Source organism: Oncorhynchus tshawytscha, linkage group LG14, assembly GCF_018296145.1.
Source record: "Oncorhynchus tshawytscha isolate Ot180627B linkage group LG14, Otsh_v2.0, whole genome shotgun sequence".
NCBI lineage: Eukaryota > Metazoa > Chordata > Actinopteri > Salmoniformes > Salmonidae > Oncorhynchus > Oncorhynchus tshawytscha.
Genome location: NC_056442.1, coordinates 27395678 through 27420554, shown reverse-complemented (window position 1 = coordinate 27420554; position 24877 = coordinate 27395678). Strand labels below are relative to the sequence as shown.

The window sequence follows — 24877 nt, the reverse complement described above, 5'->3', positions numbered from 1 at the left end:
AATAGTTATATAGAGCACGTAAACGTCAAAATGTGTGGGCACACTTCTCATAAATAATAAACCCATAATATAAGTTATCCAAATATATTCTCTATGTGGGGTATGCTCTTTTATCGGAATGGGAAAGTGAGGAAGGTGTTCCTCTACCTTCCAGAAGGAGGCAGTGTTCCCATTCAGCAGTCATTCAGACTGTTTCCAGCATCCATTTTGCTCTCGATTCTCTGCAGTTTCTGAGCAGCAAAATGATAGCAAATACAGTACCGTATGAAGATAGGCAGAAACTGCTTCTCCAATAGAAATCCCTGATCGTGCTTGTCGATGATGTCATGGCAACGTTCGATAGCTAAGCTCATGCGGAGAAACGTCATCGGGTCCAACGGTCGTCTCGCACCGAACTGCGCAGGTGCAGGCTGTCAAATCAAAGGCATTCCTTCATTTTAAAGCTGCTTTTGATGAAAATCAAAACATGTCAGTTTGTCACTTTTACAAGGTTGTGTCTTTAGACGAACTAACCCTTCTCAAACCCAAACCCCGGCCTGGGCTGCTTTGCAAGCGTTCCCCGAAAGTCTTGTCATGTTGCACCTCTGGGTTTAGAAACTCTGTGACGATAGCCAACGGTATAAGCACCCGCGTTATGGAAATACCTTGAGACGGATGTGGGCACCAAAATGGCTGCCACACATTCCTGGTGTTTGAAGGGAATGAGCCCCACAACAATGGAAAGAGCTTTGCGGTCTATGAATGTAAGAAATGGAGACAAAATGATTGGTAGGATTGGAGGCAATCTCTGGCTGTAATATTGTATGTGTACACAAACCTAATACATACACAGCCGTTGAAATTCACCCACATGTACAATTCCTAGTACTGTGAGAAACATTTGTCATGAAGGCAAAACATCACAGCCAACTCGAATCAATATGAACGTTTTCGTAAACAAACAAAAAAAGACACTTCGGCATCACCAGTCAGTCTTGGTAAATAGTTTATATGTGATTGTTTCTTTATCTTTGCAAATACTGTATAGAAAACACTTACGGTAACATTTCCAGACATTTAAAGCACATCTGAGCCTTCAGACAAGACATGACACAGTAATCTACAGCTTTATAAACATTCCCTCCTCCTGTCATCCTGGCATGTCAAGCCGCTGGGCTCACACACCCTGTTGACAGCCACTTCTATGGAACTCTACATATTCACAATTGACTTTAAAACACTGGTGCTGTCTTTGATGTTCCCGTTGTTTATTTAAAATAGCTATCAACATTTAATGCTGTAATATTTGGAAACGGATACTTCATTTGTGTATTTACATAAGCTTATTGAATGAGTTTCAAATACATTGTTTATATATGTACGTACTGACCAGAGCCATCTTAATAAAATTGGCTTTAGACACCAGACAAAATACATGACCCACCCCACTGTGAGTACCAGCATCCAGTCCATTCAAGAGTCTTGTTAGAAAGGGGGGTGGGGTGAGGCTCTTGTGTCATGGGGGCTTCCAGTTGCCCCAAAATGGCCGCTCTTACCCTTCGACAGCACAAGTGAAACTGAGCTGTGTCTGTCTGTTCATAGACTCAACACGCATCCAGCCCACGAGACATAATCGTTACCTTAAGGTGTCTGTACAGAAAACGGCCCTTGCTAAACTGCACCTAATCCACATATAACAATGTAGAAGAAATGTACAAAAAAAAAACGAAGTAACTAAAAGGTGTAGGGAGCTTGCAGCACAACATACCTATAATACATTCAGCACAGGCCAAGAGCCTTCAGGTATTCTTTATGGACGGCTGTGAAACGTTTTAGACTTCTAGTTGGATTACTAGGCCATTATCGGTCATGCTCTCTCTCCTGACAACCCTTTTTCTTAGATCACACATTCCTCACACACACATGCACATGCACGACGACTACACACACACACACGCACAACATTTGGGACTGCGGGACTAAGAGACAAGCCTTGGTGTGTGAGAAGTGAGGCACAAAGTCAACAAAGAAGACACAGCTAAAAGACTCACTTTTGGTATGCTTCAAAACAGGAAGTAAATGTGATTGATAAGGGATGACGCTCTCGTAGCCTAATAAATATGTCAGGACCTCCCTCCTCCCGGCAACCTTCCACACATATATTAGTCAAGGCTTTCTTTTTGAAACCACACATTTAACAGTGCTACAGGCATAACTCTCAACTCCATAGTGTTGTTAAAAAATCAGAACGGGAAGCAGTGATCTGGATTTTTAGGAAGTGATCTGGGCTTTTGATTGGGCCAGGACGGGGTGGGGCGAGAGGTGGTTGTAAAGAGGCAGATTTTCTCTGCACATCGCAGACAGACGGACGGACAGACCGCAGCGTCGGATGGGAATGTAACTGTCTTATAACCATTATTCACTGATTCTTATGGGCAGATCAGGCGCGTCAATGGCTATCCAAATGTTTGAGGACCGATTTATCCAAAGAGGCAACACTAAGTTTCACTTCCCCATATGTTAGGTCTCAAGTTGTTCCTTTCCCCCTTTTTAAAACTACATCCTCATCATCCTTCAGTCTGCGGTCAGTTTTAGTTCCATGTTTTTTCCTTAAACCAGAGAAGAGTGAGAGAGAGAGACAGAGAGTAGAGAGAGTGCTCTGGTTGCCCCTGTGCACCTCCCCTCACAGGCTTGTGATCGGGGAGAGGGGGGGGGCGGCGGAAACCCTGGTGCTCAGCCGTCTTCCTCGGGGGTGGAGTCGTCTGGAGCGGAGTCGTCGGTGGCGAACTCGTCCGAGGAGCCGCTCTTGTGGATGCGTCCATCGCTGCGCATACTGTGGAAGGTCTTGCGGAAAGCGTCCATCATGGAGTGGGCCAGCTTCTTGGCCTCCAGCTTGCTCTCACACTCCACGGCGTGGCAGTCCATCTGGAAGGTCAGGTCGTCGTTGATCTCCCGGTAGATCCAGGCGAACACATTGGGGCTCGTGCAGTGGTCCGCCGTACAGTAAGCGATGCGCGCCACCTGGTACGTGTCCATGGTCACCGAGGCCTCGCCGCGCCCGTCCAGGTGGTGCAGGCGCACCTGGAAGGGGCGGATCTCCAGGAGGGAGTTGGCAAGGAGGTGCTCTTCCTGGGCCAGCGCACGGCGGTCCCACAGGCCCACCACTGCCGACTCTGTGCAGCCCGACAGGAACTGGGTCCCTGAGATGGTCACCTTGCCAAGGTATGTCACCTGTGGAGAGAACACAGAGGGAGAGAAAGAGAGAGAGGCTGTTAAACATCTAACAGCATTTAGTGGTACAAAACTATGTGCCTCAACTGGTAAGAGTGCGGGGTTATCAATGCTAAGGTCATGGGCTTTATTGGCATGGGAAACATGTTTACATTGCCAAAGCAAGTGAAATGGATCAAAATAAACAAAAGCATGAACAGTAAATATTACACTCACAAGTTCCGAAATAATAGAGACTTTTCAAATGTCATTATGTCTATATACAGTGTTGTAACGATGTGCAAATGGTTAAAGTACAAAGGTGTTTGTTCTTAACTGGTTGCCCTTTTCTTGTGGCAACAGGTCACAAATCTTGCTGCTGTGTTGCACACTGTGGTATTTCACCCAATAGATATGGGAGTTTATCAAAATTGGATTAGTTCTCAAATTCTTTGTGGGTCTGTCTAATCTGAGAGAAATGTGTGTCAAACACATTGGTTCTAATTGTGTTGCTGTCCTGGGGCTCTGTGGGGTGCTTTGAGGGCTCTTCTCCAAGTTAATTTCGCTGTAGGTGATGGCTTTGTTATGGAAGGTTTGGGAATCGCTTCCATTTAGGTGGTTGTAGAATTTAACGGGTCTTTTCTGGATTTTGATAATTAGCGGGTATCACCCTAATTCTGATCTGCATGCATTATTTGGTATTTTACGTTGTACACTGAGGATATTTTTGCAGAGTCTCAATTTGGTTGGTGAGCGGACCCCAGGACTCGCAACCATAAAGGGCAATGGGTTCTATAACTGATTCAAGCATGTTTAGCCAGATCCTAATTGGTATGTCCCTTCTTGCCTGTTCTCTCAGATCGTTCACAGCTTTGTGGAAGTTAAAGGTGATGCTGATGTTTAGGCCGAGGTATGTATAGTTTTTTGTGTGCTCTAGGGCAACAGTGTCTAGATGCAATTTGTATTTGTGGTCTTACGGAGATTTACTGTCAGGGCCCAAGTCTGACAGAATATCTAGGTGCTGCTGTAGGCCCTCCTTGGTTGGGGACAGAAGCACCAGATCATCAGCAAACAGTAGACATTTGACTTCAGATTCTAGTAGCGTGAGGCCGGGTGCTGGAGACTGTTCTAGTGCCCTCGCCAAATTCGTTGATATATATGTTGGAGGGTGGGGCTTAAGCTGCACTAGAACAGTCTGCAGCACCCGGACTGTGTGTGCGTGTGTGTAGTCATATGTGCACGTGTGTGAGGAATGTGTGATCTAAGAAAAAGGGTTGTCAGGAGAGAGAGCATGACCGATAATGGCCTAGTAATCCAACTAGAAGTGTAAAACTTTACACAGCCGTCGTGGCATCCATTTTTTGCGAAGCTCTGCAAGACTTTTTAAATTGAAACAGTTGTGACCAACCGCACACTTGTTGTTTGTGTACAAGGATTTTATAATGTCGTATGTTCTCCCCCCCTTTTCCATCTCTCTCTTTACCTCTCTCCCTCCGGATATTGTTTTTCAACAGGAAAAATAGCTGGAGTGCTTCTTTAAAAAGATGAAGAATAACATGTGACATCAGAATGCATCGTACATCTCTGGACACTAGACCAAGCTGGCAAAACGGTATATCATGAAGAGACACAAATGTGAAGACACAAAATACACATACTGTACACAAAATACACAACAGTTACCCTGAAAGATAAAGTGCTATCTGATAATATGTCAAGGACAGGGACACACAGACACGCAACACTATCAATGAAATATTGACAAACAGGAAATGCGGAGGAGACCAGCAAGAAAAAAAAGGACCATTTTTTTTCTTCCGTCTGGAAGTTTTGTTTAGCCTGTGACCACAAGGACTATATCTGGCCCCGGTCTCTCTCTCTCCCTCTCAATCCATCCCTCCCTCCTTCCCATTTGGACACTTTTTTCTCTCTCGGTTCCAGTCATTCCATCCACAAACTATTACAACCCTGTAGTGGTGAAGCCTGGAAGAACAGAGAACCGTCTTCAGGCTGGCTGGCTGGTGTGAGAAACACTAGTCCTCACCACATCACACCACAGAGAGCCCCGCCAATGGAGAAACCACAGCCAGAGCCAAGGCAGACCAAGATCCCTTTACATCCACAGTCCTGACTACCATGACCAACTGAACCACTCTGTAGAGATGGAGAGAGAGGAGACAGAGCAAGTGAAACGGAGCGAGGGAGACAGAGCAAGTGAAACGGAGCGAGGGAGACAGAGCAAGTGAAACGGAGAGAGGGAGGCAGAGCAAGTGAAACGGAGAGAGGGAGGCAGAGCAAGTGAAACGGAGAGAGGGAGGCAGAGCAAGTGAAACGGAGAGAGGGAGGCAGCAAGTGAAACGGAGAGAGGGAGGCAGCAAGTGAAACAGAGAAAAAGAGGACAGAAAAAAAGAGAACAGGCAAGAGAGACAGAAATAGAGAGATGAACAGAGAGAGAAAACGAGAGTACAGAGAGAATCCTAATCACTAGATCCAGCTGCTGCAGCCTTAGTCTCAGGCAGTATGGTTGTCATCTGGGGGCAACCGCAACGTTTCTCCCCTGACGGTTCTCCAGCAGATCCATCATGGTGAAAACCTCTGGAGCACCCCCAGAGGCCAGGCGGTTAAGCAAGCCGACCACACTGACACCGCGCTCTTAGCCAACTGACATCCACCCACCAGGATATTTACAGTGGAGATAAAGTATAAAACGAGCAATAATTAGTTCTAATGATCTTTTGAGTGATTTATTTTCTTTTTCCATTTTGTATTGAGGTTATAGAGTTTGTTTTAGATCTGCTTAGTAGTTGAGTGCAGGCTGGTAATGATGGCCTGTGGATGGACCTATGTACTGGATATATAGACATCTTACTTTTAGAAAAGCAACTCAATTCTCTGACACTATCCACTCTCACACTGTCCCCTGCTGCCCCATCTTTCCACATGTAAGGCTGGTCGTACTCTGCTCTGTGTCAGGCAGCATTGGGAGTGGCTAGGGGTCAGCAGGGACAACTGGCCCATTCTAGAGACCCCTGGCCTACCGGTTGTACTGGGTGACCAGTGAGCACACCTCACCATACACGTGCGTATGCACACACACACACACACACACACACACACACACAGACACGTGGGAGGTGTTTGGGGTTGCTACAGGGGAACAGAGGCCGCCTCTCTTCCTCCGAGGCTGGCTGGCTGGCAGTCCACAAAGAGTCCCTCACTCCTCAGTCTCACTCACTGGGCTCTGCAGTATTTCTGTCCTCAAAGCCCCTCATTGACAGCAGTTCTCTTTGGTCTTTGTAATATCACACAGACTAAACATGTTTGTTCTAACATGACATGACCGAGGGGGGATGGAGGGAAAGGGGCATGGAGGGAAAGGGGTAAGTGGGTAGGTCGATTGGGGTAGGCTGGAATCAGTGCAGTGAGGATGTAGAGCTATACTAATCTCCTTGTACTTGTCTCGGAGGCTCAGTCAGGAGAAGACATTCAGACAGATAAGATCTGCCTTTTCCCAGAGACCCTATCAGGGTGTTTTCCCTTTGTATTCACACGGCCCTTGCCTTTGAATGAGGACTCAACTCTTTTGACAGTTCACGTCACCTATTTTGTGGACCGAGTCCTCTGTGCATTCACATTGCTATGTTTAGAAAGGAAGCTAGATCTTTTTCCAACATGTACTCTGGGTTTTTACAAAAGTGCAGGACAAGCCATTCAATCAGAACGCGTTGTCAGATAGCTAGATATACCTCCAGTTGGTAATAGAATAACTGCAGAATAAATCATGCGGTAATTATAAACATTCTACAAGGTAGGCTACTGCCCCTTTAAGAGCTGGAATAGATGTTGTGATGTCACCAAATATATTGTCTTCTCACTATTCAAACACCACAATCAATAAACAGCTAATGAAGCTCTCTTAGCCTATAGATCACATATTGCAAACAAATAATCTGAACTAAAAACTCCACACATTTTGGAATTTCTATGCGTCCTTGACAATCGCTAATCAATATCCAAAAACAGCACACATTTTGTTTTTGAACCTGCACATTAATCTTCTCTCTTTTATGGCACCAATGTGAAGGTTTATGGCAAGGAAGACAGTGTTGCAGTAGTCTAGTGTGTGGTAGGGGAACAATGACAAGCGAACCTGGGGAGCTTTGCCTTCACATTGTCCTAGAGAAAGGGAACCGGGCTGCGGATTTCAAGCGAACCGAACTCAGACCACCTCTCGAGATGGTCTCAGTTCGGTTCGCTTCGGAGGCTCTTTTGGAGTGTTAATACTGGGGTAAAAAAATAATAATAAGTGAACCGTACCGAGTTCATAAAATTGTCTGAAAGGGACTGAAAGTGTAAAAATACCCTTAGAGACTGTAGAGCAGGACAACTATACACAGGAAGAGGAACTGGGCTTAGATAATCCTATATAGATTAAATTAGCCTGGGTGCCAGTCAGGTTCTTCTTAAGCCTACTTCCTTGTAGTGGTCATACCTGAGAAGGACAAGTTGTCTGCAGCAATAGACTGGACCCAGGCTAAGATAAGATACAGTACTTACCTGTGACTGTTCTTTATGTGAAGTTTGCACAGGTGGGTTTGTCCCAGGGCTATATTATCAGCATGGAGGAGTGTGTGTGTGTGTGTGTGTGTGTGTGTGTGTGTGTGTGTGTGTGTGTGTGTGTGTCAGTCAGAGACTGCGGTCATTTTATACGAACTGCTGAACAGAATCTCACTGTGCATTTGTGACCTCACCATGTCAACATTACAGCAGCCTGTGTTCATGTCTGCTGTAAACATTTGAAGACAGGAGGAAATGCCTCCTCTCCTCTGATGATTTACAGGGATGAAAGAATGAGGGGGTGACAGTCCTCATCTGGGAAACTGGAATGTTGGAGTAGTGTGTGTGTGTGGACGTGTTTAACTATACTTGTAGGGACCAGAAGTCCCCACAAGAATAGCAAACAAACTCAAATTTGACCAACTGGGTACATTTTGTTAGGGTTCGTTTTAGGTTTAGGAACTAGAGTTAGGTTTAGGGTTAAGGTTAGGCTTTCATGTTAGGGTACAGGTTAGGGAAAATTAGATTTTGAATGGGACTGAATTGTGTGTCCCCACAAGGTTAGTTATACAAGACTGTGTGTGTGTAAGCCCAGCCCATCTGAAGGTGGGTCTGATACCTTCCTGTATATTTGGATACACACACACAAGAATGCACTCACATACGCATGCACACACACGCCAGTGCTCAACGGAATCTCACAGGCAAACACCAGAAAGCAGGTGGGTAGGGGTTTCACATGAGTCTAGTCTATTAATCATACAGACAGTTAGTTATATACCATGGCATATCAGACAGACAGACACACACAGACTTGGGTGGTATATAGGGATATTTGGAAATAGCCATGGGAGGATTTTCAAAACGGTCAATAGTATTTAAACTTTTAACACTTTTGAATATTTGTAGCTACCTTTTTAAGTAAATACCTGCAGTCAACTTGTTCAATAACTTAGGAGATAAAGATGACGTTCTATCATTACAACTGTCAGATAGTAGTCTCCAGTCACGTGGTGTTGGTTTACCAGCTGAGTCACACACTGTTGTGCAGCATGTACCAGGTGATCTAATTACAGCATGGAATTCACAACTAAAATGCCAGCTAGATATAGTGCCTTCGGAAAGTATTTAGACCCCTTTACTTTTTTTCACATTTTGTTACGTTACAGCTTTATTCTAAAATGTATAAAATATATGTTTTCCCTCATCAATCTACACACAATACCCTTTACTAAAAAAAGCAACAGGTTTAGAAATTTTGGTAATTAATAAAAAAACTGAAATTTCACATTTACATAAGTATTCAGAAACTTCACTCAGTACTTTGTTGAAGCATCTTTGGCAGCGATTACAGCATTGAGTCTTCTTGGGTATGAAGCTTGGCACACCTGTATTTGGGGAGTATCTCCCATTCTTCTCTGCAGATCCTCTCAAGCTCTGTCAGGTTGGATGGGGAGTGTTGCTGCACAGCTATTTTCAAGTCTCTTCAGAGATCTTCGATCTCGGATTCAAGTCCGGGCTCTGGTTGGGCCACTCAAGGACATTCAGAGACTTGTCCCGAAGCCACTCCTGCGTTGTCTTGGTTGTTTGCTTAGGGTCGTTGTCCTGTTGAAAGGCGAACCGTTGCCCCAGTCGGAGCGCTTCAGGTTTTCATCAAGGATCTCTCTGTACTTTTCTCCGTTCATCTTTGCCTTGATCCTGACTAGTCTCTCAGTCCGTCACCAAAAAACATCCCCGTAGCATGATGCTGCCACCACCATGCTTCACCGTAGTGATGGTGCCAGGTTTACTCCAGATGTGACGCTTAGCATTCAGGCCAAAGAGTTGAATCTTGTTTTCATCAGACCAGAGAATCTTTTCCCCCCATTTTTAATACATTTGCAAAAATGTATAAAACACTTTTTTCACTTTGTCATTATTGGGTATTGTGTGTAGATTACTGAGGATTTTAGTCCATTTTAGAATACGTCTATAACTTAACAAAATGTGGAAAAGGTCAAGGGGTCTGAATACTTTCCGAAGGCACTGCATCTTATAACCATTAAGTTTACATTCTAAAATGTGCTAAATGCTCTGCAGTTGTGCATTTGGTTTGCTAATTTAGTAGCTAAGTGGCTAGCTTCTTCCAAAATCAAGCTTCGCTTGGTAACGGCATAGAATCCCCTCCTGGATCAAGAGCCTTGCTGTCTAATATTTATTTTCTGAGCTGGGATGTCTTTCCTGCAAATAGTTTGACAGAAATTGTATAAAATGTGGTCGCTAGCATTTAGTTAGCATTCTCTGTGGGATTTTACATGCATTTGTTAGCATCGCTAACCTTTGGATTACAGTGGCTCAGTGGGGTTTAAAAATAGTGGCCCTTGTGTTCAGTGCCGATATTACCGAATATCCCAGAATGTCACAAGGTCTGTATGAAGGTATGACAGTCTGGATTCCGCCCAAGCCTAATGGACAGACGGACAGACAGTGGCAGCATTGTTGTGTTACATTCCCTTTTCAGACCGCTCTACCTTTAAGACAAGTGTTTGACACACAGACTTGCTGACGTGGTGCTCAACCCTATCGCTGTGTGTGTCTGTGACGACCCAGCGGGGGTGTCAGAGACAAGGGGTCCGGGCTTGTCAGTCTGTCTGCTAGAGGGATTGACACCTCCTCAAGTGTAATGATATGATGATCTGTGTGTGTGTGTGTGTGTGTGTGTGTGCATATCGCATGTTTCATCTTTGATGAGCTGATGATAACTCATCTCAGTCCCTGGTTGTGTGCTGCAGGCCTCACAGTCTGACTGGTGGCCAGGGGGCCTAAATCATGCAGCCTGGGCTCTACATAGCTCCACTGTCTGCACAGATTCCTCTCATTTCTCCCATGTGTTTCCCACAGCCAGCCTCCCCTCCCTCCTCCCCTCCATAGCTAATTGCTAACAGTGCCAAGCGCTGATCCTGATGAAGGCAGCATATTGGTTCCATCTGAACATTCTGAACACACGGACCAGAAAAAAAGACTAGGGAAAGCCAAAGTCTTGAGGGCCCGAGGCAGAGGAATGCCAGAGAGCAATAGTGGATCACTCGCAGGCAGGCAAGCAGGCAGGCTGTGAGGCGCAAGAACAGTGGGTTGGTGGCTATAACAGAGTTAAAGCATGGATATGAAGAGGGGACTGTAAAGAGAGGAGGGAGCTGTGGAGTGATAGTGTAGGCAGCAGTTATGTGGGTGACTAATGTCGTGGAAATTTCCTCTATTTACCAAATCATGGGAGCAAACCACACACACAAGTCAGAGTTAGTTATAAAAGTCCATCTTTAATCATATGAGCTCTATAGCTTTTTGACTTTCAACAGTTCAGTATCTCTAATGAAGAGTTGAGAGTCCCCACACAATGGCAAAATGGGATCCTTTATAGCAAAGATCACACATAGTCAGACAGCATAGACATAATTAATCGTTCAGCTTTGTCTCCTTTCCCAAACCCCAGAACCATAAACCAATCCTCCATATCAACAGGCATATATCAAATTGTCATTTAGATACAACCCACTCTAAATACAAACTCCTGGACAAACTCACGGAGAGGAGAATGAGGCTATAGGTTAAGATAGAAACAACATTAGAGGGAGCATAGAATGATTCCAGACACTGCCACCCTCCTTTCCCCACTGGGAAAGGTAGGGAGTAAAAGATATGTTTACACATGATGACACTTTGACCCCTCCCCTCTCAGCGGCCCATGCAACTTAGTCTTGACATAGAACAGATAACTGCAACCTCGCCACAGTATTATACAAAAATACCATTCTGATGAGAAGTAACTTACACACATTAGATAAATATAAAACATCTTACATATGTTACCAACAAATTCTGAATCTTCCCTAACACTGATGAGGGGAACAGAATAGTAAAGTAGAAGAGTCAAAGGTTGCATTGTACAAGATAGGAGAGTCAGTTGGGACAAGCCATAGATTACTGATTGGTTGGGGGAGATGGGTTCAGATCTAAGATCAGATTGGCCTACCTCCAATCCTAATCTTAACATTTAGGGGGTTAAAATAATATCTGACCCTGTATCAGTGGTTAGGTTAGGGGCCTGAAAGTTACTGAATATCCAGTGGGGAGAACAAGTATTTGATACACTGCCAATTTTGCAGGTTTCCCACTTACAAAGCATGTAGAGGTCTGTAATTTTTATCATAGGTACACTTCAACTGTGAGAGACAGAATCTACAACAAAAATCCAGAAAATCACATTGTATGATTTTTAAGTAATTAAATCAGTAGTGTATCAAATACTTGTTCTCCCCACTGTACGCATGATTCCTACTAGTTAAACAAGACACATTACTTTGCTGTAGTTGGTTAGGACTGCAGAGTTGTGCTTTGAGACAGACACTCCGAGAGAGAGAGGACATGGCTAAACACTGTGCTTTGTGTGGATAAACATGTGGCCACAATTACCAGCACTGGGATTATGGAGGATTCTCTCTGTCTCGCTCTCAGTCTCTCTTGACAATCTCCACTCTCTCCGTCTAATTTTTTTCTTGTTTTTACTCAGTATCTTCCGGTCTCTCATACATGTACGCACGCACGCACGCACACACACACACACACACACACACCACAGCTGAACCATGACTGCCAAGCGAGTACAGAATGTTTGTGCAGATGATTCTTTGTGAAATAATCTGTCATTTCTTCCCCTTGAATCACCAGAAAAAAATCTAACTGATCACCTGAACACAGCACATTATGAGTGATCAACACATAGGTGTAGAGACCAGCGAGAGGTGAGAACGAGGGAGAAAAGAGGTGGTGACAGAGGCAGACAGAGAGGCCAGGGAGTCAAGAGCAAACATCCGCAGATCAGCTTTCCTAAACCCAACAGGGAGACAGACACTGACAGGAACATCCTGGCTCCTTCTCTCCTCTCGGCCCAGACAGAGGGAAGGTGGAGGGGTAGGAGGTGGGCCAGAGGGAGCGGTCTGTCTCTCTGTCAGTCTGTCTGTGAGTGAGTGCGTGTGCAGCAGTAGGACACATCCAGCAGCTGCATTACCCCCCTCATCTGTACCTCTCCCTCTCTATCCCAGACTGTTTACTGACTGTTTACTGAATGGAGATGCACAGCTGATTTGTGTATCAGAGGAGAGAACAGAGGAGAAGAGAATAGAAAGAGATGAGATGAGAAAGTGCGAAGGACGCGAGTCCAGCTGGAGAAGTGCTGCAGTTTTGGGAAAGGCCTGATGTTCAGGTACTTGTTTTTGGGAACACTTCTCATTAAACCAAATCTGAACTAACTCGCATACCATTCTAAACACTGACAGCCCAGGAGGCTAGCTGATGGGAGGGCATATAATAATGGCTGGAACGGAACGCATGGAATCAAACAAATGGAAACCACGTGTTTGATGTATTTGATAACAGTCCATTTATTCCATTCCAGTCACTACCACGAGCCCATCCTCCCCAATTGAGGTGCAACCAACCACCTCTGACTGACAGAGAGAGGGAACCATGTCTATAAAACCAAAACACGCCACGACAGCCCTGGTTTAGTAGAAAGCCTTTCCTGTATTGGCATTGTAGGTTTTTGAAAATGTTCTGGGTCAGACTGGTCTTATGTGGGATACCATCATTGTATCTGTGTTCAAAATGTCTCCCTATTCCCTACAGAACACACTCATAAAGCTATGGACTAGAGTAATGTGTTATATAAGGAATAGGGGGGTGGGGGTGTAGTACTTGCACCTTTTCTCGACAGAGGTCCCTATCTGTAGGCCTCCCCTTACATTACTACCAAAGAACTCCTGGAGAATTTCGAATTCCTGAGGCGGTTGTTAACATTCTTCTCCACTTACTGAGTCAGCCAGTACAGCTGGCTAGGGACAGAGCTGCACGTGAAAGTGTGGGAGTTCGTTTAAAGATATTCTACAGTACTTTTGTATACTTTTTAGCCAGTTGTTCTGAAAGTAGCACCCACAAGCTAAAAGTGGTCCCAGAAAATTGCGTGTTACATCACAAATCAAATCTAAGTTTATTAGTCACTTGCGCCAAATAAAAACAGGTGTAGACCTTAGTGAAATTCTTCCAAATCTTTTCAGTTTTGTCGTGCCCTCTTCACAACTCTCATGGTGTGCTTGGACCATGTTAGTTTGTTTTGTTGATGTGGACACCAAGGAACTTGAAGCTCTCAACCTGCTCCACTGCAGCACCGTTGATGAGAATGGGGGCATGCTCGGTCGTCCTTTTCCTGACGTCCACAATCATCTCCTTTGTCTTGATCATGTTGAGGGAGGGGTTGTTGTCCTGGCACCACCCAGCCAGGTCTCGGACCTCCTCCCTATAGGCTGTCTCGTTGTTGTCGGTGATCAGGCCTACCACTGTTGTGTTATCGGCAAACTTAATGGTGTTGGAGTCGTGCCTGGCCATGCAGTCATGTGTGAACAGGGAGTACAGGAGGGGACTGAGCATGTAACCCTGAGGGGCCCCTGTGTTGAGGATCAGCGTGGCGGATGTATTGTTACCTACCATTACCGCCCGGGGGCGGCCCGTCAGGATGTCCAGGATCCAGTTGCAAAGGGAGGTGTTTAGTCCCATGGTCCTAAGATTATTGATGAGCTTTGAGGGCACTATGGTGTTGAACACTGAGCTGTAGTCAATGAATAGCATTCTCACATAGGTGTTCCTTTTGTCCAGGTGGGAAAGGGCAGTGTGGAGTGGAATAGAGATTGCATCATCTGTGGATCTGTTAGGGCGGTATGCAAATTGGAGTGGGTCTAGGGTTTCTGGGATAATGGTGTTGTGAGCCATGACCAACCTTTCAAAGCACTCCAGATGTGAGTGCTACGGGTCGGTCAGTAGTCATTTAGGCAGGTTACCTTAGTGTTCTTGGGCACAGGCACTATGGGGGTCTGCTTAAAACCTGTTGGTATAGTACGATTCGATCTTAGTCCTGTATTGACACTTTGCCTGTTTGATGGTTCATCGGAGGGCATAATGGGATTTCTTATAAGCTTCCAGGTTAGAGTCCCGCTCCTTGAAAGTGGCAGCTCTACCCTTTAGCTCAGTGCAGATGTTGCCTGTAATCCATGGCATGCACGTACGGTCACTGTGGGGACGACGTCGTCAATGCACTTGTTGATGAAGCCAGTGACTGATGTGGTGTACTTCTTAATGCCATCGGAAGAATCCTGGAACATATTCCAGTCTGTGCTAGCAAAACAGTCCTGTAGCTTAGCATCTGCTTCATCTGACCACTTTTTTATTGACCGAGTCACTGGTGCTTCCTGCTTTAATTTTTGCTTGTAAGCAGGAATCAGGAGGATAGAATTATGATCAGATTTGCCAAATGAAGGGTGAGGAGAGCTTTGTACACGTCTCTGTGTATGGAGTAAAGGTGGTCTAGAGATTTTATCCCCTCTGGTTGCACATTTAACAAATTTAAGTTTCCCTGCATTAAAGTCCCCGGCCACTAGGAGCACAGCCTCTGGATGAGCCTTTTCCTGTTTGCTTATGGCGGAATACAGCTCATTGACTGCGGTCTTAGTACCAGCATCGGTCTGTGGTGGTATGTAGACAGCTACGAAAAATACAGATGAAAACTCTCTATGTAGACAGTATGGTCTACAGCGTAACATGAGATACAAAACCTTGAGACTTCCTTAGATATCGTGCACCAGCTGTTGTTTACAAATATACATAGTCCGCCCCCACTTGTCTTACCAGACACCACTGTTCTATCCTGCCGATACAGCGTATAACCATCCAGCTGTATGTTGATAATGTCGTCGTTCAGCCGCGACTCCATGAAGCATAAAATTGTACCATTTTTAATGCCCCTTTGGTAGTTTAATTTTCCCCGTAGGTCATCGATTTTATTTTCCAATGACTGCATGTAAGCTAGTAGAACGGAAGGCAGTGGGGGGGTCATTCGATCGCCTATGAATTCTCAGAAGGCAGCCCGACCGCTGTCCTGTTTTTCTCCGTCTTCTCTTCGTGCAAATGACGGGGATTTGGGCCTCTTCCGGGAAAGCAGTATATCCTTTACGTCGGACTCGTTAAAGGAAAAAAATACGCTTCTGCCAGTTCGTGGAGAGTAATCGCAGTTCTGAAGTCCAAAATGATTTTGGGTCATAAGAGACGGTAGCAGCAACATTATGTACAGAATACGTTTTTTAAAAAGTTACAAACAATGCAAAAAATAAAAAACAAAAAAACAAAAGTGGTTAGGAGCACGTAAAACGTCAGCCATCTTCTCCGGCGCCATGATACATTTCCACGATCCAGTAGGGATATGTGCACCACGTCACTGCTCACGCTCTCTTGCTCTACTGTTTGTGCGTCTTGCTAGTTGTCACTCAAATGGTGAGGGACTGGAGCTCAGTGACAAACTCAAATTTCTAGGGGCTGGCCAACGTGGGGAGTAAATGTAGGGAAAATAGCGCTGCACAGCTTTCAGAAAACCGTTGCTTTCAAACTGGGGATTTCATGGCTAGCTAATTGAGGTAAGTGATTCTGCTCATAGATTATGCATGTGAGAACTACACACTTACTAGTCGTCAAAGTACCGAAGCATCAAATCAAATGTTATTTGTCACATGCGCCGAATACAACAGGTGTAAACCTTACAGTGAAATGCTGAATACAACAGGTGTAAACCTAACAGTGAAATGCTGAATCCAACAGGTGTAAACCTTACAGTGAAATGCTGAATGCAACAGGTGTAAACCTTACAGTGAAATGCTGAATGCAACAGGTGTAAACCTTACAGTGAAATGCTTACTTACAAGCCCTTAGCCAACAGTGCAGTTAAGACAGGAAGAGGCGACTCCGGGATGCTGACCTTCTAGGCAGCGTTACAAAGAAAAAGCCATATTTCAGACTGGCTAATAAAAAGAAAAGATTAAGATGGTCAAAAGAACAGACACTGGACAGAGGAACTCTACCTAGAAGGCCAGCATCCCGGAGTCACCTCTTCACTGTTGACGTTGAGCCTGGTGTCTTTAATGAAGCTGCCAGTTGAGGACTTGACTTGATCTGTTTCTCAAACTAGTCCTCTTGCTCAGTTGCGCACCCACTCCGCTTTCTATTCCGGATAGAGCCAGTTTGCGATGTTCTGTGAAGGGAGTAGTGCACAGCGTTGTACGAGATCTTCAGTTTCTTGGCAATTTTTCGCATGGAATAGCCTTCATTTCTCAGAACAAGAATAGACTGATGAGTTTCAGAAGAAAGTTCTTTGTTTCTGGTCATTTTGAGCCTGTAATCAGAACAACAGTTTTCCGCTGTGTTAACATAATTGCAAAAGGGTTTTCTAATGCTCAATTAGCCTTTTAAAATGATAGACTTGGATAAGCTAACAACGCGCCATTGGAACACAGGAGTGGTCGTTGCTGATAATGGGCCTCTATACGCCTACACAGATATTCCATTCAAAAAATAAAATCTGCCATTTCCAGCTACAATAGTAATTTACAACAATGTCTACACTGTATTTCTGATCAACTTGATGTTGTTTTAACAGGAGTGTAGTTAAAATGGGGGTGGGTGGGGGGGGATCAATTCAAATAGTCCGGGTAGCCATATGATTAGCTGTTCAGGAGTCTTAAGTGTTTTTAAGTATGAGCTTGCTGGCTTGTGTTGAATAACAGTGCCTGTTTGTTTGTGTGTGTGGGCGGGGAGACGGGTTTGTGTGTGTGTGTAGACAAAACAGATGCTGTTGGCTACATCCCAGTGTGTCCACAGACTCACAATGGGGTCCTTCACACCCCCAGAATTCCTGCCACCAGACCTCTCTCTCAACATAAATGAGCTGAGTAATATGCCAACATGTATTTATTTAACCCTTATTTTACCAGGTAAGTTGACTGAGAACACGTTCTCATTTACAGCAACGACCTGGGGAATAGTTACAGGGGAGAGGAGGGGGATGAATGAGACAATTGTAAGCTGGGGATGATTAGGTGACCGTGATGGTAGGAGAGCCAGATTGGACATTTATCCAGGATACCAGGGTTAACACCCCTACTCTTACAATAAGTGCCATGGGATCTTTAGTGATCACAGAGTCAGGACACCTGTTTAACGTCCCATCCGAAAGACAGCATCCTACACAGGGCAATGTCCCCAGTCATCGTGGGGCGGCAGGTAGACTAGAAGTTCGAGCACTGGGCCAGTAACTGAAAGGTTGCTGGGTCGAATTCCTGAGCTGACAAGGTATAACGTCTGTTGTTCTGCCCCTGAACAAGGCAGTTAACCCACTGTTCCGCGGTAGGCCGCCATTGTAAATAAGAATTTGTTCTTAACTGAATTGCCTAGTTAAATGAAAGGTTAAAAATATATATTAATTGCCCAGGGGCATTGGAATATTTAGACCAGAGGAAAGGGTGCCTCCTACTGGCCCTCCAGCAGTCCTGGTCTCCCAACCAGGACCAACCCTTCAGAAGCAAGCCAGCAGTGGGATGCAGGGTGGTATGCATAGCATGGCTTGAGGGTAAGCTAACATTCTAGCTTTAAACTAGCTTAACCATGCTAGCAGAAAGAGCACATCATGAGCTCAGTCAGATCTTGTCACTTCTAGCCTTAGTTTTTAGTGTGATGAAGGTATAGGCAGCCATTTTGCCAGCACCTAAGCTATCTGATGGACTGTGGTCCTGTGGCTTTCTGTGAGATTCTATCCACTATCTGTGTTGAAGACTGCTTGTTGTACTGCACTCACCCCTCAACATCTCCCTTCCTTCATAAACTCCTGTTTTTATTACCACTTCTCACATTCAACAATTTTATTGTTCTTTTCATGGCCAAAAATACAGAAGTGCTTTGTTCTAACACTTCTCTAAAATTAAGTTAAGTGATGTTGTGAAATGCAAGCAGAGACAGGAAGAGAGATGGTGAGGATAAATAGGATTATAATGCTGAAAAGCTGGACTTGTGGTCAGACTTGGGTTCACAGATACTTTGAGCATTTGCTTGAGTCTGCCTGGATTGCCAAATAGGCAGGTTTTAATGTTTTGGGACTTTTCTATTGGTTTATTAAAGGGATACTTCAAGATTTTTTTACATGAGGCCCTTTATTTACTTCCCCAGAGTCAGATGAACTCATGGATACCATTTGTATGTCTCTGCATGCAGTTTGGAGAAAGTTGCTAACTAGCGCAATGACTGGACATCTATGGAATCTGTTAGCAGATACTATAGACTCCCAGTCATTGTGCTGACGCCAGTTAGCATTGGCTGGCGAAACTACCTCGAACTTCCTTCATTCTGGACGCAGACACATAATCTGACTGTGGGGAAGTATATAAAGGGCCTCAAAGCAAACTTTATATCAAAGGGACCAATCTGAGGGAAGCCCTGGCTAAGATCATCACTGCCAATAGAAAGTAGTTCATTTAAAGCAGAGATCTGCCTTATACAAACACACACCATCTCACACACTTTGTGACTTCGAAAGTATTCATACCGCTTGACATTTTGCACATTTTGTACATTACAGCCTTATTCTAAAATGGATTAAATCAAATAAAAATGTCTGCAGCATTGAAGGTCCCCAAGAACACAGTGGCCTCCATCATTCTTAAATGGAAGAAGTTTGGAATCACCAAGACTCTTCCTAGAGCTGGCCACCAAGCCAAACTGAGCAATCAGAGGAGAAGGGCATTGGACAGGGAGGTGACCAAGAACTGATGGCCACTCTGACAGAGCTCTACAGTTCTTCTGTGGAGATGGGAGAACCTACCAGAAGGACAGCCACCTCTGCACCACTTCACCAATCAGGCCTTTATGGTAGAGTGGCCAGACAGAAACCACTCCTCAGAAAAAGGCATATGACAGCCCGCTTAGAGTTTGCCAAAAGGCTCCTAAATACTCTCAAACCATGAGGTTTGATGAAACCAAGATTCCACTCTTTGGCCTGAATGCCAAGTGTCATGTCTGGAGGAAACCTGGCACCATCCCTATGGTGAAGCATGGTGTTGGAACCATCATGCTGTGGGGTGTTTTTCCAGAGGCAGGGCCTGGGACTCTAGTCAAGATCGAGATTGAGTGGCCCAGCCAGAACCCGGACTTGAACCCGATCAAACATCTCTGGAGAGATCCGAAAATAGCTGTGCAGCAACGCTCTCCATCCAAACTGACAGAGCTTGAGAGGATCTGCAGAGAAGAATGGGAGAAACTCCCCAAATACAGGTGTGCCAAGCATGTAGCGTCATACCCAAGAAGACTTGAGACTGTAATCACTTCCAAAGAGGCTTCAAAGTATCGAGTAAAGGGTCTGAATACTTAAACAGAAATATTACATTTACATTTCTTCTTTATAAAAAATATATAAATTAGCCAAAATTTGTGTAGATCCGAGGGGGGAAAAACCAATTTAATACATTTCAGAATAAGGCTGTAACGTAACAAAATGTGGAATAAGTCAAGGGTTCTGGATACTTTCTGAAGGAATTGTACATTAGAATACAAAGTACAAAGCAAAACAAAGGCCTCACTGACAGACACATGATCTACGATCTCACACTCGCTTCTCTCTCGTTTTTACTCTCCTATTCTGTCGAACACAAACGCGCACTCTAAACACACAATGAACATTCTAAAGCTTGAAAATCTGTCTTGAATCCTTTTTCTTAGAATCACACAGTGAAATAGAGCTAATGTAATATACAGCGACAGGACCGGGACCAGAGAAGAATTTCCCAGAGCTCGAGGGATTCTGTCCCACATAGTACACAGCTCCCGACTGGCCCAGATGGTTCTAAATCACTGTTCTCAAAAACAACTGAAAAACAGACAAAAATCCTCCTTCCCCTCCCCGGGTCTGTCTGCAAAGAGAATACCATTATCCTGGTCTATTATTACATCTCAAGTTGACCAAAGTCTCCAGGGAAGAGGTGCTCTCAAACTTTTCAAAAATGTCCATGAACCCAATTTGTCAGAGTAAAATTACCGTTACCCGAAACGAAATTAATTCAAATGTATACTGAACAAAAAATATTAAAAACACAACATCTAACAATTTCAAAGGTTTTACTGAGTTACAGTTCATATAAGGGAATCAGTCAATTTAAATAAATTCATTAGGCCCTTATGTATGGGTTTCACATGACTGGAATACAGATATGCATCTATAGGGGCGTGGATCAGAAAACCAGAAACACTTTACACGTTGTGTTTATATTTTTGTTCAGTGTACTGTAAATGTATATACAGTACCAGTCAAAAGTTTGGATACACCTACTCATTCAAGGGTTTTTCTTTATTTGTACTATTTTCTACAGGGACGCTGTTTCACTTGGATTCTTTGTCCGTTGAGATACAATCTTAAGGAAAATGATGTAAACAAATTGGGTGGGGGTTCACTTTTTGGGGAACCCTGGCTTCCCTTGGCAGCCATGAATATAAGCCACAGAGAGAATGCTAAACGTTTAGAAAAAGTTGTTTTTTAAATAAGTCCTAAGATCAACTGTCTGTTCAGCAAGGCTGAGACATGGATGACCATGGGAGAAGTAGAGGACAGATAAGAGGGCCTGATGAGAGGGCCTGATGGTGTAACAGACACCATCCTGTCAGACAGACCCCACTGTGACACCAGTGTTTTCCATGGCGTCTTTGACCAATGTGGTCAACTAACCAATTAAACAAAGTCCTTAAGGTAGGGGGAGAGAGGGCTCGTGTAAACAGTGCTAAGGCTGGAGCTTTTAGCTGACGAGCCAGGATGGTGAGCAGCAGAGTACCCAGATCCTCAGAGCACACGTGCACACCTGGCCTCAGCTTTGTCTCCATGGAAACGACGTGCTGCTGCTGCCCTCCGCAGCCGGGTCGTTATATAATCAAAGAGATTCAGACCAGAGCCAGGCGATTAGCTCTCGCTTTCTGGATCACATCCAAGTCACACACACACTCACAGGGGGTGCTTGTATGGTGCTTTGTTTGGTCTGTGTTCTGTCTCAAAACTGGGAATCCTGAATGGAAAACTCAGCTCCCTCCCAAGTTTTTTACAGAATCTGAAATAAGGAGCTTTCCTTTTCCTCTCCCTGCTTCTTTACCTGGAGCTGTTGAACACAGAGCCACCAAGTGCACACACATACACAAAGAGTGTGAAAGCTTAGATGCCTCCGTGAAGGTAAGTAACACACTGATGCCCCTCTGCAGCTGCTCTGAGTCAAGGTGGTTCCTACCAGTATTGACAGAGTGACAGGGGAGTGATTGAAAGTGGTTGGAATGCGTGTAGACCACAGCTATGGACTCCATGGCAGGGATTGGGATCTGGGTTGTAGAGAGAGCAGGGTAGGGCAAAGAGAGGCCCAATCCCAAATCAACCCCGTACCACCCTGGGAACGTATTGAGATCTGAGACGATTGTACAGGTATAAGCAATATGGTAATAACTCCACCTTGCCCTCTGACAGGCTAGTAAGAAGTCCTCCATATTGCTTATTCCTATCCAAGGCTCTGGGGTTGGGAGAGCAGAGAGCAGGGCAGTGTCTGTGCCGAATCACTGATCTACAAATCACCTTAACTAAGGCCCAAATACCTAGGCCTATGTGATCAAGATTAGCAATTGTGTACGTCATCTTGCTCAAACTGATCCCTTCAGACACACAGAGCCTCCAGACAGAGAGAGGCTGTGGGTTGGGAGAGAGAGGAACATTGAGAAATAGCTTTCCATCCCAGCAGCCGTTAGCATTGGCAGGGGGATAGTGGTATTCGGGTTGGGGTGAGTGGGTGGAGGCTAGGTCTGAGAATTGGCAGGGACTTCACGATACGATATTATCACGATACTTAGGTGTCGATATGATATGCATTGCGATTCTCACAATTCTATATTTATTGCAATTCGATACTGTGATTTTATTGTATTTCGATGTTCCAAACCTATTGCTCACCATATGTCTTCTGCAGAGGGACAAGAGAGCCATGAGAAAATTATCAGCACACACACCCCCCTCTGATGTAGGTGTTAGTATTCAAATCCCCTCCCCTCTAAAAAGCCCTACTTCTGTAGGTGTGGAAATCGTCTCTACTCGACTCTGCTTTCCTACATAAACTGAAAGCCCTGGAACAGCATTAGAGCCAGGGTGAGTAAGTAAATAAGTTTTAAAAAAGAATCACCTTCTTTTGTAGCTGGCATTCCCTGATAAATAGATGTAGTGGTATCCATGGAAACTAAACCAAGCTCTCTCAAAGCTACCTTGAAAAGACGTCTGAGGCGAGAGGAAAAGGGACTGTGTGTGTCTGTGCATGCGTGTGTACTACAGACTGTGGGCAGATTGAGACCTTACTAATTCACACGGGACAGTGAGGTCCACTGAGGAGCTCCAACTAATCAGCTTCAACCTCACAGTTCAGCAGAGGACAGAAGTCTGGGAAAAATACAGGCATGCACAAACACCAAGGGCTAGGCTAGCCTGGCACCGCAACACCAACTGGAGACCAAAACCCCAGTCAGTGGTTGCATCCCAAATGGCACCCTGTTTCCTTTATAGTGCACTACTTAGGTAACAGGGAGAATTTGGGATGGAGACTGTCAGTTTCCCATTGGCTGTGCTGAGCCCCAGACCTAAAGACCAAAAGCCCCACTGTTCTCTTCTGTCCTGCCAGAAGGTTATACTGGATGGCTGGTTGGGTTTCAGCAGAACATTTTCGCAGGTGTTCTGGAACAAGTCCTGTTCTGAACGAGATCAGCACCTCTGCACTAAATAGTGTCTGCTATTCTAATCAGTCAGTCATGTGATCTCCATGTGCACCCCTATTAAAAAAGGTACAACCTTGCCGGTTCCTTCTACTGGCACATAGCACAGCCACTTCTACTGGCACATAGCACAGCCACTTCTACTGGCACATAGCACAGCCACTTCTACTGGCACATAGCACAGCCACTTCTACTGGCACATAGCACAGCCACTTCTACTGGCACATAGCACAGCCACTTCTACTGGCACATAGCACAGCCACTTCTACTGGCACATAGCACAGCCACTTCTACAGGCACATAGCACAGCCACTTCTACAGGCACATAGCACAGCCACTTCTACTGGCACATAGCATAGCCACTTCTACTGGCACATAGCATAGCCACTTCTACTGGCACATAGCATAGCCAGTCACTCAAAATGAATAGCGCTTCATTGTCCATTGTGGAACGTCAAGTTGTCTTTTGGTCGTCTGTGTTCTGTGTGTTGTGATTGAATGAGTTAGATCATAAGTGAGCCAGTGGTTTGGTGTGTGTTTATATTCAAAGCCTTTTCCAAATGAGCTGATGTGAAAGCCTTAACAAGCCTGCCAAACATCTCCCACCATCTCACCCACACAACTGGAAGTTGCCTTAGTTACAGCCAACATAACACCCTGTGCCCCTACCCCAGTCTCCTGGGTTCCCCCCTGTGCACACACAGGGAAGTGTTGTCTGTAATAACAGAACATGTTTCTCTCCTGCTTTTTCAACCTGCAGGACTGTTTATGTTTGTTTTAGGTTGAACACAGAGAATAGACTTTGACTCAGGCAGCTCGCAGGATAAACATCTAAATTAGACAGTTATCACAGCTAGGCAAACACACACACACACACACACTGATAGAAGACGTGTGCCCATAACACACACCTACAATATGTGCCAGGATTACAGTTCTAACACAAGCCAATTGTTCTCACCAGTGATGCACAACAATGAAACACACATAACGGTGCGTGTGTGTGTGTACCTTGTAGCCGTTATGGGTGCATTTCTTCATGAGCGGCGTGGTAGAGCATAACTCGATGGCCTCCGGCTCATGGAATATCACTGTGGGCATAGGCTCCTTCCTCAGTGTCAGAACGTTCAGCTTGGTCTTCAGCATCGTCTGGAAGTGCTGGGGGAGATAAAGTCATGGTCAATCAATCAACCAATCGAGAAATTAATCAATATGCCCATCCATCCATCCATCCCATCCACCCACACACCCGTCCGTCCATCCACCCTTACATTAAATCTATCGATCCATCCACCCACCCATCTACCCACACACCAGTCTGTCCATCCACCCTTACATTAAATCCATCCATCTACCCACACACCCTTACATTAATCTATCGATCCATCCATCCATCTACCCACCCATCTACCCACACACCAGTCTGTCCATCCACCCTTACATTAAATCCATCCAT

General features: G+C 44.9%; 1 protein-coding gene across 1 annotated transcript in view; it reads right to left on the bottom strand.

The window, feature by feature from the left end:
- Positions 1 to 968: 968 nt before the first annotated feature.
- The window catches only part of LOC112266909 (PTB-containing, cubilin and LRP1-interacting protein), a 34027-nt gene continuing 10118 nt past the window's right edge, over positions 969 to 24877 (bottom strand). The window contains exons 2-3 of the mRNA XM_024444834.2: positions 24433 to 24579; positions 969 to 3210 (exon numbers count right to left, since the gene is read on the bottom strand). Coding sequence (XP_024300602.1) covers positions 2713 to 3210; positions 24433 to 24579 — 645 coding nt within the window. The 3' untranslated portion in view covers positions 969 to 2712. The remainder of the gene's footprint in view (positions 3211 to 24432; positions 24580 to 24877) is intronic.